Consider the following 18,084-nt stretch of genomic DNA (forward strand, 5'->3'; position numbering starts at 1 on the left):
CTCTCGTTAGTTGGCTTGATATAGCTCCTGATTACAATTCTACTTACAACTGCAAGCGTTTTGCAATAGAATTTTTGTTGGTTTCTGATCTTGCTGTTTTATTTTTCATCGTCATGAAGTATCTCGGTCAGATATTTCACTTCTTTTGGTGATTGTTTTTCAAGTGGGGCCGTGATGCAGATAGATAACAGGTACAAAACTCTGGTGTTCACACATAATTTCTTTGTATTTATGTAAATATGCTCATTTTAAACTGCAGGAGTGCTAACTTTTAACTTCTATGTGACAGTGACAATAGATGTATTCACTTTTCTTACACTGCGTGTAATAATATTCCCATTATGAATGAAGTGAAAGCTCTTTCTAGAAAGAGCATTTTCAAAAGCAATTTAAAAGAGGACTGAATTGTGGTGCTTCGCGCAGGCAGATTGATCCACAGTGACGGAGCACTGAGCTTGTTCGTCCCAATTTTTTCAGTCTAGACCTTGGAATCTCTTACAGGAACCCGCCAGAGGATCTCAGACCACACCCAGGCTCATATGAGGTCAAATGTTTATTGATTCATTCAGGGTCCAGTGCTGTGCCTTGAAAATAAAGATTACAATCTTAAAGTCAGTTCTAAAAGATACAGGTAACCAGTGGAGTAAAGCTAAATTTGGGGTTATGTATTCTCCTCTGTTGCGTGGGAGTCTGGGAGAAGTGCTCTGAATGAACTGAAATCTGAAAAAGTCATATTTCCTCTAGTGTGATTTACAGTACATTTATGTAATAAATGTATGGATAACAATTACTACATTTTTGGATGATAGGAAGGACTTGATTTTGGAGATATTTTGTAACTGAACAAAACAAGACTTGGCAGGTGCTTTGACGTGCTGACTATCATTATCATTAATATTTGTTGTTGATTTTTCTTAAGACGAAATGGTTTACTTGCTAACTGATACAATGATAACATTTTTAATTATTTTGGCATTCAGTAATATCTTCACTTCTGTTATAACTTCAAACAGGAATTTTTAATGTGTCTGAATAGATCTATAAGTAGACTTTTGATTAGAATAGGATATGTTTAAGTAACTGAATTTCTTTCAAATAAACAGGCTGCGTGATCTCGGTGTTTCTTTCCACCTTCGTTATTATCAACATCCTCCTTGGGATCAAAAACAACAACAAACAAAAAACTTTTGTACTTGCTAACTGTTTATGTGACACATATATGTAAATATGTGTAAATTGATGAATATTTGATTGCATTTGAAATCTCGTGATAACATTGGTTAGGCGTGCGAATGACGCAGTTCGGTTGCCGGAGAGGGAGGGGAGCGGAGCAGCAGTGTAGGAAAAGAGGAGGAAGGAGCGAGGATGGCGGAGTCACACCTCTGAAGGTAAATCAGTTATTTTACCACATTAACAGGGAAGGTTTGTCACCCCTCAGCACAGTTACGTGACACTCAGTAGATAATAAACTCGCCTGCCTCTTGTGACGGCGTGTTTAACGCTTTAGTGTAATTTTTTCGGTGGCCAATACGAACGCACTCTTTTGTTCAGCTTCGGAATGGCCGCTGTTTTTCGGAGTGTTTTCTCTTTTTTCTTGCACTAATTTTCAGTACGGAAACGGCGCTCAGTTACAGTGTTCTTGTTAGTTCGTACACTAGGCATCCTATGTGGCTGCTCGGCCTGGGTTATCAACAGCCTCCACCCGGCTGCTCTCGTTGGGTGTCCGCTACCTGCTCTCAGCTGGCTGCTGCAGAGATTTCCCCTCTCGGGCGAACTCACGGCGGACGGGTCGGTCTGCGTCCATCTGCCGCTCTACTCGGGCCTAAACACAGCTCTGCTTGAGATCTAGCTAACCGCTGGATGTGAGTATTGGTATGTAAAGAGGAACCCCGAACACCACGTTAAACGATCGTATTTTGTGTTATAATGTCATATTGAACGCGATGTTACTCTTCCTCGTTTGAGAAAAACGACTGTTAACATACTGTTAGCTGGTGGGCTAAATTGGCTGCTAGCTGACGTTAGCAAGTTAGCCGTCTGGCATAACTGACGTTTGCTTTGCTGTTGACGTTTAGCTTAGCTGTTATTTCCTGCCTTGTTGTTTGTCGTATTAACAGGCTTGGCAATTGTTATTTTCTCATTTAGAAAATGGGCTTATATTTGTATGCGTTTTAGATGATTTTTTCCAGCTCTATAGCTGCTTTAGCTTACATTATTTCTTAATTTTTTTGTTACGCAGGTTTGTTAACTTGACTAGTTGAAGGTGCTGGGTTAACAGTCACAACGACGCATTATTATTGTCCACGTCTAAATTTTACTGGCAAACTAACGATCACACAGTGCCACAAACGCACAGTTTTACCTTGCTTTTCATATTATGTAAATGAATTAATCTCTAAAGGCGCCTTGACTTCCCAATCTGGTGGCTACCGATTTTGTCGGTAATCTGTTTCCAAGAATTTGTCATCTGCACACGTAGCCATCAAGCTAGCTGGGTCATGTGGAGTGCTGTGTAGGATCAGTAGCTGTGGCTGCCACCTCACCTCTGTTTTGAAATTGTATCACAATCACCAGAACTGACAGACCAAATTATTTCTGCTGTAAACATGACCAGTAACACACAGACACGGATCAACAGGGGAGCTGGATCTCTGGTTATTTAATTCTTCCAAGTTTAATGTGTTTTGTAACATCCCAACACCCAAGTTTGTTTGCTCTACACTCGTGTTTTTTTATTTTTTATTATCCTCTGATTTGCTAATGTTGATGCACATCTTATTTGATCATAAAGGCATTTTAATGGATAAGCAAATGAGAACCGCACAGAGTCCTACTCGGGCTTTAGCAGAAGGGGCAAATATATCCTTAATGGAATTGTAATTAGTTTGTATCTATGAAGCTCAAATAGCCCTTTATGGTGGTACTGTGGTAGTGTGGATGGATACACATTAGCTTTTTCTGCAAAACTATGTTTGAGTTGATGTTTACATCAACCAGCTGAGTGAGATGAACACAAAAGTGCTTTTGTCACCACTGACTGGTAATCAGTTGGTTGTTAATTTGGCATATTTAACCACATGGATCATCTTTAGAATGACCGTGTTGTACCTACACGCTAGCACACCCACTTGTCAGTATTATATACAGTTGTGATGTAAAGGTTGATACAAAACCCATTGATGCATTGTAGTTTTCTGATCAAAGCACAATGAAGTTGATTGCTTTAAAGTGATTCCATATTTCCACAATTTTAAGCACAGCTGATGGGTCGTTTAAACGTCTTATTATCCTTTTTCGTTTGCTTTGAGCCAGGCCGTCCAGATAGTTGTGTTACAGATTATGTAAAGATTGGCTAACTCGCAGAATACATGCATAGGTGGGGCTGTAGGTTTGCAGTAATGTCAACACCCTTTGGGCCATGTTTGTTTTGTAGCAGTAAGCTGATGTCAGGTTATGCCGAGTACATTAAACAGATTTACTTGAACCTAAGTGGGAAAAACTTGCTTAAACAGGTTTGATGGGTTTGTAGGTATGTTTAATTCTTCCTACATTATGAAACTTGTATAACGCATTCGTCCTACAAAAGACACATCTTAACATTAGTTTGAATTGAACTTTATTTGAATGTATCAATAATAATTACTAGATTTTTAATGTCTTATTAATAGTATTTGTTAAGCGAGGTTGAGGGGGATACTTTTTTGCATTTCATCTGAAAGCATTTGTTAAATATATCTGAAATATATGCAGTGTTAATTATATCTTACTACTTTAACCTTTGTTTTGTTAATGTTGGTTTTCACGATTTGGCAATTGTTTCATCTTTGGCCGTTTCTTAGATTTGTAAAGAAAACATGTCTTTGAATGTAGAGAAAAGTCTCCACAGATGATGTTTACATGCAGTTTGTTATAGCAACTGTTATGTACCAGGACAGACACAAAAAGTACAACCATAAAAGGAAGTGGCTTGCACAGTTAAGTTTACATGGCCCCAGCAACTGGGCTGGCCTGGTTATTCTCATTTAATGTTACTTATTTTTTAGCGCACAGGTGCCAGTTACGGCCAATGTTAGAAGTCAGTCTCCTGATTTACGATGAGCTAAAAGAGCAAAGAATAACTTCTTATTATTTACAGATTTACAGAAACCTCTAAAAGGCATGCTGTCATGTCAAATGCTGCAATTGACTGAACATTTCTTTTACTCTAAAGGTCATATGACCTGTTGTGGTTGGGACTTCATGCTTTGAAGGCCACTTCTAAAGATTACTCTCAGCAGTCATAACCTTTTCTTTTAGCTCAGATCCTGAGCCAAACCTGCTTCGCTTTTTGCCACAATATAGCTTGTGCTGGAGAGCTTTGCACAGCAGCAACAGAGACTAAACAGAGACAGGCTGCCAGAGTCATGTAAAGATCCAAAGGACTGTGTGTTTTGTCTTTGCGTCTTTCGGAGAGAGAAGTGATAGAAATGAGTGTTTTGTGCCCAAACCCACAAGACCGTACTTGTGTATTGGTTGGTGGTGTGAGGTTAAGGGTAGTACATTAGACACAGAGCCACATTTGTCATGTTGCAAATAGAAAATCCACTGGACCTGTTTAAGTGTTATTGTTTCATACCTACATATGTAAAGAAACAATATTATGAAGGTATCGAGGCTTGTTTATTAAAATAGTTTTATTTGATTCTGCACACTTGGCCCACTGAAGACCCAACTTCACTTTAGTTTGTGTTATTCTACTTAAGTGTGTCTGTAATATTGAATAGTTTTAATGCGTAATGTCTGTAGTAAGTGTGGATTTGGTGAGACGGGAAGGCTTAACTTTCTATCCAGCATGAAAGTATTTTCGCTTAAAAGCAGCTCATTATAGATGTCACTGAAAAAGCCACACAATGAAAAAGAGAACACCAATTGTATGTCTGCCTGTGTCGTCAGGATTGGATGTCGCCAGTCTTTATTTGAAACTGCCCATTGCTGGTTGATTTCCTTTTATGACAGTGTGTGCTGTGCAGTCTCGGCTTTTAAAGGAGCATATTTGGCAGTGATAGTCTGGTTAGTCTTATTTTTTATGTGCTTTACAGAACAGAATAGTTCAGAGATCATCATTTGTTAAAACTCAAAATGCTGATAATGTTTTTGTAAAATATGAAAGTCAAATCTTTTTCTTCCCCCCCCAACAGCAAATTTCGGAGGGATTTTAAAAAACCTTGAACGTTGCAGCCTGAAAGAACCTCTACCCAAAGGTCCTGGGATTGTATCCAGTTCAAACACTCAAGCATGTGGCCCCTGGATGCCACAAATCACCTGCTTCAAAGGATTATTTTTCTCATGGCTTTTTAGCAAAGGAACACAATATCACAAATATCCAAAAACTTTTGGATCACAAGGCCTTTATTTCTAGTGTAAACATAAATGTGTCGGCCTGCATGGGGGATGTTTTCTTTAAAAGCTGTCAGAGTCCCTTTGTTTCTAAATAAGTAACCAAACACGTGAGTCTCATGAGCAGCTCTGCTGGAGGGCAAGTAACATCATCATGAGTAGTACTTTAGGCAAAGAAAAAGATTCAAAAGAAAAGGACCCCAAAGGTGGTCCAGCAGGTAAAGAAAGGGAAAAGGAGGCCAAGGCTTTGGCCAGCTTAGTCAAAGATGGGGGCAAAGAAACAAAGACCAAAGGGAAAGAGGCCAAAGAAGGAAAAAAGGACACAAGCAGCTCAACGCCCGGTGTTGCCTTCTCTGTTGACAATACGATAAAGCGGCCAAACCCGACACAAGGTCCACGCAAGAAATCCAGTAATGCAGAGGTTATCAAAGAGCTTAACAAGTGTCGGGAGGAAAACTCTATGAGACTGGACCTCTCTAAACGATCAATTCACGTGCTGCCCCCCTCCATTAAGGAGTTGACTCAGTTGGCAGAACTCTACTTGTACAGTAACAAGCTACAGAGCCTACCAGCTGAGGTGGGCTGCCTGTCAGGCCTGGTCACTTTGGCCCTAAGCGAGAACTCCTTGACCAGTTTGCCTGATTCCCTGGACTCCCTTAAGAAGCTTCGAATGCTCGACCTCCGGCACAACAAGCTCAGAGAGATACCGGCCGTCGTCTATCGCCTGACATCTCTGACCACGCTGTATCTGCGCTTCAATCGAATCACAACAGTGGAGAAGGACATCCGAAACCTGTCCAAGCTCACCATGCTCAGCATCCGTGAGAACAAGATTAAACAGCTACCTGCAGAGATAGGTAAGTAAAACCTTTGTGCAGGAACACAATGAATGCCTCAGATTTAAGATACAGTGGCCTAACCCTGCAAAATTTTCATTTTCATCCAGAGTCTAATTCATTTTGTGTTCATAATGTATTTTACTCAATTTATTCAAAGTATCGTATGGCATTCTCCTACTGTTGACCTCAAGTTAATGGCAACTTGAGTAGACGTCCTACTTCAGCACAATGAAAGATAACAAAGATGTGATGCTCGCTGTCTAATGGTACTTTTAGAGTTATGGTGGTACCAGCTTGATTTAAATATCATCTGTATTTGTTGTGGATCTCTCTGCAGGTGAACTGTGTAACCTCATTACGCTGGATGTTGCCCATAATCAGTTGGAACATCTACCGAAGGAGATTGGAAATTGCCAACAGATAACCAACCTCGACTTGCAGCACAATGAGCTCCTGGACCTCCCAGAGACTATAGGTGATTTGAGTACAGAATTTTCTGTTTTAGGACTCAAAAGCAGTTATTTTCAGTGCGTTTCTTTGATAATGCTTGCTCTTTGTTTCTGTTTATTTCCCCTATTGTTAAATGTTAGACTAGCTAGATTTTAAAAAAACTTGCAAAAGGGAAACACAATCTCACTGCATTTTGTTTGTTTTCAGGCAATCTGGCGAGCATAAATCGCTTAGGTCTGCGGTATAATAGGTTGTCAGCCATCCCCAGATCATTAGCCAAATGTCGAGAACTGGAGGAGCTCAATCTTGAAAACAACAACATTTCAGTGTTACCAGAGGTGAGAGGAACACCATTTTTCCATCCCAAACATAAATGCTAATTATTGAAAATAAGGTGTCATGTCAGAGATTACAGATTAATCTTCTTAAGTACCTGTTATTTGCCTTACTTATACCATATCCTCTTAATTGCCAGTCTATCATGGGAAGCTACTCATGCATCTAGTATGGGGGGAAGAAACCCCAAAATTGTTCGAAACTTGGGGGCTTTTTTCAAGGAGCTAGAAGCATATCTGATTCTTGAATCTTTTTAATTTCCAGAGGTCTAATGAACAGGGTAAATTGGCAAGTTAAGTCAGTTGAAGTGTGAAACGGCTCTCCTCTCGGCAGTTTCAGGACTGCTCAGCTGTTGTCAGTAGCCTACGCAGACATTTAACCAGGAAGTGCCTGTTTTGTTGCTCTGATTCACTGCTTTCTTCTTATTAAAATCGACGCTCTCTCTTCTCATTTATTCTTCCCAGCTTGAATGTTTTGCTTACAAACAGTAATGACTGTTTCTGTTGTACAACTTAAAGTGAAGAGATTTTACAAGCTATGGTGGAGATTCAACGAGACAGAAAGGTGGGAATAATATACAGGGAATGCCCAACTAATTAGAATGGGTCTGAGCTGCATGTCCCTCTCCAAAAGTTATGGGTAATCTCAGAAGCACTATCTTCCTACTTTAATATTTTACCCCCAAAAGGCTGCTCTGTTTAGCCCTGCAATGGAAATGGATGGTGTCATGAAAAGGACCTTCTGCAGTCAAAATGCAGCTATAGCCTATAGTAAGAGAGTTCTGTCTGCATCTTGTCATTTTTATCATGTCTCTTTTTTTTTTTATTTGATTAGGGCCTGTTGTCAAGTTTGGTAAACCTGACAAGTCTAACACTGGCAAGGAACTGCTTCCAGTCGTACCCTGTGGGTGGGCCATCCCAGTTCTCCACCATTTACTCCCTCAACATGGAGCACAACCGTATCAAAAAGATCCCATTTGGGATTTTCTCCAGGGCCAAGGTGTTAAGCAAGCTTAACATGAAGGTATGCATGTCTGTCTGTTAAGTTGCTCTGATACATGAAATCTGTGTTTTTACCAGAGGTTGATGTTGTTACTGCAGTACAAGGGAAACTGGTGAATTTGTTAAAAAAGCCTTTTCTACAGCGGACGGTTTAGCCTTTATTTATGAAATACAGGCGTTACTAACACCATTGTTATATTCATGTAGCACAGTAAGCTGTGTCATTGAGTCTGTGTGTACAATACTTGGAGGCTGAAACTGAAAGAGCTCAGAGGAAATCAAACATCACTATTTAATCTCAAAAACCAAACAATGTTCTCACAAAGGAAATACAGAAGTTTTACAACTTATAAAAGATGGTAACGAAACGAAGTCTGAACATTTCTTTTTATGTTAAAAAAAAAAAAAAAAAAAAAGAACGATACACAGACAGTTAAAAAGCGACATGTGCATTCTTGACAGAATGACTTTCAGGTCAAAACTTAGAAGTCTCAGAATTACATGTAGAATCCAGTAAAGTCATATTTTGTCACACTTGTTTCAACCATATCTGTTGATGCTTACAGTTGCGTTTGATCAGGCAGGTGCAGGCAAGAACTTACCTTTGTTTCTTTTGCGTTTACATTTTGATGTTGTAAAACCCGCCAAGTAACATTTCTGCTCAGCCTCTTCAGCAGTGTCATGCTTGAGCTGACCCACTGAGTTGCCTGTTATGATGCTAATAAAGGCATTTCTTTGTTTTCCTTAGGACAACCAGCTAACATCTCTGCCACTGGATTTTGGCACATGGACGAGCATGGTTGAACTTAACCTGGCCACCAATCAGCTGACTAAGATCCCAGAAGATGTCTGTGGTCTTGTCTCTCTAGAGGTGAGTCCTGCATACACAGTGGTTGTAGGATTTTAGTTTACCTGTCCAGCAGGTGTTTGCGCAGTTGTCTTTAAAGGAAATAGTTTATGTAACAGAAACAGATTTAACTGTCAGTTCATCTCGCCTGGGAGGCGTATAATCCTGGAACAAAACATAGGGGATCTCGTTTTTCATTCTCGATTTCTTTACATAAGCTTTAAAAAATGGTCATTTTATTGTATGACAGTTATTTCTCTGAATTATCACAATTATTCCATACAACTCCAGTGTGTCTTTCTGTTCCTTATTTTTTAAAAACTTTGTGTCTTCTCAGGTGTTAATATTGTCCAATAATCTTCTCAAGACATTACCGTATGGTATTGGGAATCTGAGAAAGCTACGAGAGCTCGACTTGGAGGAAAACGAGCTGGAAATACTACCAAATGAAATCGCTTACCTGAAGGATTTACAGGTAATTTTTCCAAACATTAAGTTGTCTTATGTTATGTCTCACTTTGCAGAAAATCAAAGTGGGTTTTACCTTCAACATATTTTTTTCTTCTTCTTATAGAAGGGAAAAAGGATAATTTCAGTCTTTTGTAATTTTTCACCTTTTTAGAGGTGAAGACTTACTACCAGGAACTACGCAGAATGTAAAAATGTTGTTTATATAATAGAAAAGTAGTTAAATTGATGTATTTTCTCTAGACCAAACAAAAAATTTGGTAGGTTAATCCTTTTAGCTTCCTAGCTTTTAAGGAACAGATTAATGGACATGCTGTCTGCCCATTAGATAATCATCACAGTTGTTCTCCACAGTTGGAGGAATGGACAGCGCTCTGGCATGCACTTGATTCCGACCACTTCTCATTTTGCCCAGTTTATTGAGATGTTTGTTTCTTTTTTCTTTTCTTTTTTTTTTATCACTGAGCTTTATAAAAAGCAGAGTAAATAAATAAAAAATATGTGTGTAGAAATGCAAAGAGTATGTGATGTAACCACAGTTTTTCTTGGTGTTCGGCATGTTGAGATCAGAGCTCTGTGGGGGTCATACCCTCTGTTGCAGGGGTCTTTGTTCTTTTTGCTCTGTAGTCTTCATGACTCTGCCTGTAGGTGTGGGCTGGTTGCTCAAGACTGAACATTTTGGACAGATTATACTGAGTGATGGACACACTGTATATGTAAAGTGCTTAAAGCTTTAGAACAGCACTGAATGTTTAAAATAATGTTTCACATAGGAACATGTATCCCAACTGTTGCAGGCACAAGTGGTTCACATCAGGCTACCCGAGTGTGTTGTAGGGTACATGGCTACATTGAAACCACAGTATTGATTTTACCATATATATTGAACTAAAATATATTCAAGCTAAAAGAACCAAATGCTAGTTCTGGGCAGGTTGGTCCAAAGACCAGTCCACGATGTCTCTGTTTATGCCTGTTCAGACAAGTTGTTTAGTTTATTCTGAATTTCTGTCATGAAATTAGGGAGACTCCGTTTTAGTTGGTCATGTTGGACCAACTAAAACTTGTAACAAACGAGCTTCTCGTGTCACAAAACAGCAGTGCAGAATAAGCTACAGATTATAAGCCTGAAACTCCGGACCAGCTGGTTAGAACTGAATAAGCCTTTCGGATGAGAGCTAAAATATCTTCATGAACTAAGTCCTGTTGTCTTTATTCAAGCTTTTAGGATTACCATGACCTGGACGACTGAAAATCTCCACTTACATACAGCTTTCGTTCTGTTTGTCAACCGCTTCACGCCTGAGAAAATAAGACATGAAATGTATTTTATCCAAATGTAAAAGATGCATACAGCTCCTCTGTCTCCTCACTTCGACGTATATTTATACTTTGAAGTATAATATACTAAGTATATTTATACTTTGAAGTATAATATACTAAGTATATTTATACCTCATTATTTATTATGATCAAAAAAAGTTTGATGGTTTCAGGAAGCTGAACAAACTCTGTGGGGGAAACTGGATCAGATCAGATTTATTGTCATGCATACACACAAAATTTGTCCTCCGCTTTTAACCCATCCAGGTTGGCACCTGTTGACACACACATTCACCTGCACAGGGTCACACACTCATAGAGACAGATGCCATACACTGGAGCAGTGGGCAGCCATTCACAGCACCCGGGGAGCATGGGACTCAAAGGCACCTCAGCCGTGACATGGGGTTGAACTGCCACCCCTCCAGCTGTCAGTTCACCAATCATTTTGAGCCTTGAGAGTGGGGATCGAACCGCCAACCTTCAGGTTATTGGACTGAGCCACGGTTCGAACTGAGCCATAAGTGCGAACCCATGTGTGCAAAGCACAATGGATTAGCAGTCCATCGCCTTAACCACTTGGCCACCGTGTCCCCTAACTAACTGTTGCAAACTGATACTACGACACCGCTGGCTTTACAACAACATTTTGAAAACCTTGGCAGGGATCTTTCCACAGTAGACTGTCATGTTAATTAGTAATAACTCCACAGGACTGGTAAATGTAATGAACTTTTTTTGCGTTGCAAACACCGACTAACCTACTTGAGCCTGCCCCTCAATATTGGCTTCTCATTATCAGTGCCTTTTAGTGAAAATACTGTGTTGTCTAGACTTACAGTTGTTGATGTAAAAGCCTTTTCTACTCTTTTGTTAGAAATTGGTGTTGACAAATAATCAGCTGACCACGTTACCCAGAGGCATCGGCCACCTCACCAACCTGACCCATCTCGGTTTGGGGGAAAACCTGCTGCAACACCTTCCCGAGGAGATTGGTAAGTACTTTTCTAATCATTTGATTCCTGACACATAACATTTTATCACTTGAAACATCTTTATCTTTAAATCTCATTTAGAGAGATTGATGAATGACTTCCAGTCTGAACACGATGAGAGAAATCTTTATTATTCTTTTGAGCGGATCGCAGCTGCCTCTGCTCTATAACTTTAAACATACATTCAGTTAAAGGCGTTTTCCCCAAATAAATGTGGCATTAACTTTTGGATAAACAACACAAGTTGACAATTTTGTGCTAAAAACAAGACTTATTTTCACAAATATCTTCCTATGACCAAAGTGTTTCTCTATTTATGCTTTTATCATAAAAGCTCAGTTTAACTATTAGGATTAAAGAGATTAACAGTCCACAATGTGATCCACCTCTGGCTCTGCCTCAGTGATTGGTTGAGCTTGAGTACGTTGGTTAATGCTAAGGTTAAGAGTAAAGCCAGAGATTATAACTGGTGGAGGATGAAACAGAAGGGGAATCTGTTTTTAGTTGGTTCAAACTAGGCAAAGAACCAAGTTACATTCAGGTTTCTTCTAGAAACAACGACAACAACTCGTTTTTGTGTGTATGAGCGCTGAACACTGATGGGGATAAGTCGCAGTTTCTAATGGTTAACTTTGCATCCTTGCTGAAGATTTTAGATCCATCCCTCTGTGACAGTGTCTTCATCACCCTTTGAAGGTCGTTTGATTATCTCTCATTTAGTTTTGTTTGGTCTGGCCTTCTGAAGATCTCATAGATAACCAAACACTTCTGTTGAATGTAAAATGAAAGACGAGAGATCTGCTAAACATTTCATTTACTAAATTCATAAAACACAGATAGTTTTACTGGCATGATTATTACCAGACCCTAAGTGTCATGGTTCAGTAAGGCTGATGGGATGCATAGGTGTTACTATTTCATATCAAGTAATGTTTGCCCAAAATGTTTAGTCATTAAGGAGTTGTGTATCAGAATAACGCACCTTATTATTTTGATATTCAGACTGAATAAACACTGCCTAACATCTGTCCTCAGGCACACTGGAGAACTTGGAGGAACTGTACCTCAATGACAACCCCAACCTGCACAGCCTCCCGTTTGAACTGGCTCTCTGCAGCAAGCTGTCCATCATGAGCATCGAGAACTGTCCCCTCACCCACCTGCCACCGCAGATCGTTGCAGGAGGCCCCTCCTTCATCATCCAGTTCCTCAAGATGCAGGGACCATACCGTGCCATTGTGTGAGCTAAGAGCAGCTCTGTTTCAGTCCTGCGCAACTCCAAACCCTCCGTTTACTCTGCGCCCTTTCGCCTGCCTGCCCCCATCATGTGTTTCATACACTGTAAAGAAAATGGACTCGCCACAGTCAGTGTCTGGGGCAACTACAAAGGGGGAGGTGTATGAGGATGACGTTTTGTTCTACATCTTGGGCAAAAACGAGGCAAATCTTTGGAGACTCCTGTGCCGCTACAGAGTTTATCAAAGGTCATTTCAGGACCCCGTGTCCAAACCCCACTCATCTTTCATTCCAAATCATACAAGAGGAATATATTTCCACCTGTTTGCCAAAACTGAGGATATATAAAGTTATTTATATATAGATATATATCTATATATATATATCAATATATACGTATTGAGTAACTGTGAGCTAAGTGGCAAGTCCTTCAACCTTATAAACCGTGCTCCCATTGCCAATGTATTTACAGTAATTACAGCATCTATTATGTGAGCAAGGATACAACTGTATGCAAAAACAAACAAAAAAAGTCTTTGGAACTTCTCATTTGCTGCTGCTGCCGTACTTTTAAACTTTGTCATCTTGTTGTCCTTTTTTTTTTTTCATTTCTTTTTAACACATTCGTCCCTGGTCGTAACTTATGCTAACTGCTTCATGACCACAGAGAACAAAGGTCTAACGATGGTGTGCTTATGGTTTCTCTTTATTTTTATTTTGAACCTTCTTTTTTTTTTAAAAACAAACAAAAAAAACCCCAAAAAACTGTGCCTGATCCAGCGGTTCATTTCTAAACTCGATTCTTCACGTAAATACAAAGATATAAATTATTGTTTTGTTCATAACTGCTGTTTTTAACTCTTTGATTTTCCTTATTTTTTTAAAGTGTATCATTCATCTGTCATGCAAGAGATATCAGTTGAAAAATATGACAATTTGATCCTTTTTAACGTAAAGCAGCAGTGGCAATCATATGTGCTTTTTTTGGGGGTGGGGGGGGTGGGGGGGGGTAGTGAGGAAAGCTCCCTATATGTTGATTTTATGCGCCAAAAAGGTATTGGAAAAAAGATCGAAACATGCGTAGGTGATGGGATAAATGATGATGATTTTATATATATGTACACAGATTCTGGTTGTTTGCCTTGAGTGCAATTTTTTAAAAAATTTTTTAGTTCTGTTTTAATTGTTTGATATTCTCTCCAGTGTTGAGCTTCATAGCCGTCATCCGGTCGACCAACATATCAAATGTTTTTTGAAGACATTTTCTAAGTCTCTGGAGAAAGTGGTGATTGTATTGGAGCTTCACAAAAAGGATTGATAATAAAACTTGGATAGGTAACTCCTCCACGACACTTTTCTTTTTCTTGTTAATATTCTTAAAGTTTCTCTAGTTTTTTTTTTTTCTTTATTCGAATCTTAATTCCATGATGGAAACTATTCCCATGATTTATATTGATTTGTAATTTAATTCTAGAAATATATCTTTTATCCCACACTGTCCCAGCAATGCTGCTGCTCTTATGCACTTTTTTAAAGACATTGGCATCATCTATATTAAGGCAAACACGCAATAGCCTCTCTCTCTCTTGCTTTGAACAGGGGCATTTTGTTTCATAAGGTTTTTCTTTGGTTAAATGGTTTATTGTGTAATTTTGTACCAGCTATTAATGTTGAGTTTTGGCGGCCTCAGAATATACTATTAACTTTGGGGAAGTTTTATCCTGTCGATCTTAACGGAGCTCGCTGTCTTGAATTGTAAAAAAATGGCTCTGTGGATGTGAGATATTAAGATTCTCATATCCTGCTTTCTCTATAGCAAGAAAAATGGTTAACTGAGGTTCAGAGGGAGCACTGCTTGTTTTAAATCGGTTTTAATGGAGTGTTTTCTCAAATGAAACGTGTATTCAGTTAGTATTATTTCAAGTGACTGTACATTAAAAAATTCCAGTGAAAGGTAATCAAACCCCAGCTCTACATCCGGTCATGGTTCGGTTTTGTGTTGGGATGTATGGCTCTACTTTCTTTTGCAGCAGCTTGTGTTTTAGTAGTCCGGTCTACTCCACAGGAGGCTCACCTCCCGAGTCCTCCAGTTTGAGGGGAGAAACAATAAAACGCTGCTTCTAATTTACCAGCAGAACCTGTTGCTGCTTTTCGTGGACTTTAAACGTGTAACTGTTCACGGCGGAGGGAGCCGGGCAGAGCAGACGACGACCCACTCCCAACACTGAAAAGGACTTCACTCGGAGAAAAAAAAGAAACCCTAACGTGGGACGGAACCACTGACCTTTTTCAGCCCGGTGCCGTTCACACACATCAAGTCGTTCGGACACGGCGATGAGACTGCACAACAAGGTGCATATTTGAGCTTAACGCAGTTCTAGTACAAGACTGTCGGAAAAAAAGACAAAACAATTGTAAAAAGGGCTTTCTGTGTTCACGCTCAACAACACACCGGAGGCATTGAATTCCGGGGTTTTCTATAAAAGCTTTGGAAGTTTCTTTTATCGTGTATTTACTTTTAGCTGTAAACAATTGTGTGAAAAATGCCTTCAATGAGTACTCAAAAGTGAGATGTGCATTAGGTTTGCAGCGTGAGCGCTGTGACCCGTTTTTACATTCAGTCTCCGTTTTTCCTTTTTTTTTTTTTTTTTGTCGTGCCATTTTTTTCTTCTTTTTTTTTTTTCCAACGTAGGGAAATGCCAGTGTATGAAGACACCGGACTGCAGGGGAGGCCGAACCAGGCTGATGGACAGCAGAGCGCTTATCAGATCGTGGAATGTAGTTTCAGGTGTGCTAACGAGGAGATGGAAATCACCCGCTGGTGCGTTCAAGGATCAAAGTTATGATGACGGTGCATTGCATCCAAAATAACTGGGAGTATTTGTGTTTATTTTTCTATTCTCTGTGATAGAGGCCATCGCAGAATCAGTCATTCAGCTCCTTTTGCTTCGTTTCTGGATCATGCAACGTGACATTTCCTTGCCTGGTTGTTCTGTACAGGTAAACGCGCATGTTCAAAAACATCTGACGTGGTTCGTCTGGGTCAGAATCGAGCGTTTTTGCATAGAAGACTTTGATTTAATGGCTGTTTGGTGTATTTGCAAATGCTCCCTTTTTGTATATTGCAAAAGGTGTCCAAGCATTGTGTGGCAATGCTTCTCCTACTTAATCTACATTGACGAGCAGCCTTAATGGTCCTCTATTCTTTTTTTCTTTTCTTTTTTAAAATGTGTTTGTTTGGCTATTCCTCATGTCTATGGCCACTGACTGTACTTGATGACAAGCAACTGGTCATTACAATGTAAATTTTGGTCTAGTTTCCTATGTCTTATTTTTCCTTTTACTCTGTACAGAATCTGATGTTACAGTAGACTCAGTATTACAAAATCTGTAATGTGATGAGTTTTATAAGAAGATGTCGAGTGCATTGGAAGGTAATGCCTTTATGCTACCAGGTGGATGTGCATTAGCCTGCGTCTCACTTTTCTGTGGCATTAAAGGGGGATTCCACCAAACCTGACTTCTTCTTCTTCTTGTTTTGTGAAAGGCAAAAGAATGTTTTATTTTTTCCACCTTCTGCTCGTGTCATGCCAGGTTTAGTGATGAGAGTTCAAGATCTGAAAATGATCGTGTTGGCAGTTTTAATAGTGTGAGACTGTTTCACCGTCAACAGACTTTTCTTCTACTTTTATGTAAGGATCAGGAAGGCAGGAAAGCTGTAGTTTTCAGAGAAGATTTGCAGCTTTTTATTGGATGATCTCCATCATCGGAGCCCTTGTTTTTTTTTGGTGGAATGGCCCTTTAATGCGCGCCCACTCTTTCCCATTTATATTTATCTGACTCGCACTCTTCTATAGTATTCCCATACCTTTACATGACTGCCTTATGCCCATCAAGCAGAATCTTTACGACCATTTGATCCAACCCACGAAGACAGATAATCATTTCTTTTTATTTCCTTCTTTCATGTCAGAGGAGGGATGTGGGTCCTTGGATAGAATAGATGCGTAAAGCAAAGTTTTTATCTCTTGACTGGACGAGCAGATGCAGACATGACTACCTCTATGTGAGTCTTCAGTGACCAAGATCCAGTCTGAGGTGTTCCTACCTGTGTAAAGCTGGCAGCGGGAACTTGGATTTAAGAACAGCAGATTAACAGTGGTTTGTTTTGCCAAGCTCCCTCCTGTTGTTTTCTTTTGGATATATGCCTTTACTAAGAGTTACTTGGAAATGGAAAAAGACAAAAAAAAAAAAAAAACATTTGTGTGCTTGGTTGTAAATGACAAATTTAATCAATGCCGCTCCATTGTAAGACAAATTATCCTGAAACCAACTAGTTGCAGAGTGCTACTTTGCAAATGGGTGAAAATGACCATGTTTGGTGATGTTCTGTATGTACATACATCTTTTTAACTGTAATAAACTGATAAATATTTACAAATTCATGATGTGTGCGAATGTTGGTTTTGCTAAACAAAAAGCGGTCCAAAGCATCTTTTCAGGCCCCCTTATAGAAAGTGGTCTGTATTGTAAACAACTGTATTAATATTGATGTTGACTCAAGATATTTATTATGTATAAAGTGAAAGATATGTTTCATTAGTTGAATCAGTAAAAAAAACTAGCTTGATTGCAAGAAATCCGATCAGATTGAGGTTTCTGTTCTCACATTACGAACACATTACATGGTTCTTGATTACGGTCCATTTAACCCTTAAATCCTAGCTTTGTTTTTTTTAAATTTCTTGAAGGTTCTCATATTCAGTCAGTTTCTTTATCGTTTGGCACATCATGTAGCTCAGCTGGTTGAGCAGGTGACCCGTGTACAGCGGCGGTGGTTCGAGTCCTGGCCTTAAATGAATAAATACCAGTTGAAAGATTTTTTTTTTTTTTTTTTTAAAGCTGGTTTAGAAGTTGTACAGCTTGAGTAATTACTCATAATACTTCACTTTTTATCAACATAAATTATGAGTTACCACACAAACAGAAAAGTTGTTTAGCAGCTGATTGAGGTTTTTTAAAACTTAACTACTTCCCGTGTATTTGGGCCCGGAAGGTGAAACTCCGTAGAAATCAGGCTGAAGCAAGACAGAGAAAAATGTGAAAGAAGTTTAAAACGCATCTTCCTTTTGTCGTCAAGGATAAAATACAAGTAGATGCCTCCACAATCTCATGACAAACAGACTGCAGTCTGTGAGATTGAAGGAGTGTGT

The 18,084-nt window shown here is 39.3% G+C and overlaps 1 protein-coding gene across 1 annotated transcript; it reads left to right on the forward strand.

The window, feature by feature from the left end:
* The first annotated feature begins 1,317 nt into the window (after positions 1–1,317).
* Positions 1,318–17,316, forward strand: shoc2 (SHOC2 leucine rich repeat scaffold protein). The gene is made up of 10 exons (XM_072384516.1): positions 1,318–1,388; positions 5,178–6,233; positions 6,553–6,690; positions 6,873–7,003; positions 7,836–8,024; positions 8,751–8,873; positions 9,187–9,324; positions 11,518–11,635; positions 12,671–15,223; positions 15,564–17,316. Exons 2-9 carry the CDS (start codon positions 5,531–5,533, stop codon positions 12,877–12,879), a joined length of 1,749 nt encoding a protein of 582 aa, XP_072240617.1. The 5' UTR covers positions 1,318–1,388; positions 5,178–5,530; the 3' UTR covers positions 12,880–15,223; positions 15,564–17,316.
* Positions 17,317–18,084: the final 768 nt, after the last annotated feature.

Source organism: Leuresthes tenuis, unplaced genomic scaffold, assembly GCF_036924035.1.
Source record: "Leuresthes tenuis unplaced genomic scaffold, fLeuTen1.0.hap1 SCAF_4, whole genome shotgun sequence".
NCBI classification, from domain to species: Eukaryota; Metazoa; Chordata; class Actinopteri; order Atheriniformes; family Atherinopsidae; genus Leuresthes; species Leuresthes tenuis.

Excerpts from the sequence above, each read along its gene's own strand:
- shoc2 (XM_072384516.1), top strand. The coding sequence starts at position 5,531 with ATGAGTAGTACTTTAGGCAAAGAAAAAGATTCAAAAGAAAAGGACCCC. Across the intron at positions 6,234-6,552 it reads ACAGCTACCTGCAGAGATAG|GTGAACTGTGTAACCTCATT; the intron begins GTAAGTAAAACC and ends ATCTCTCTGCAG. Across the intron at positions 7,004-7,835 it reads ACATTTCAGTGTTACCAGAG|GGCCTGTTGTCAAGTTTGGT; the intron begins GTGAGAGGAACA and ends TTATTTGATTAG.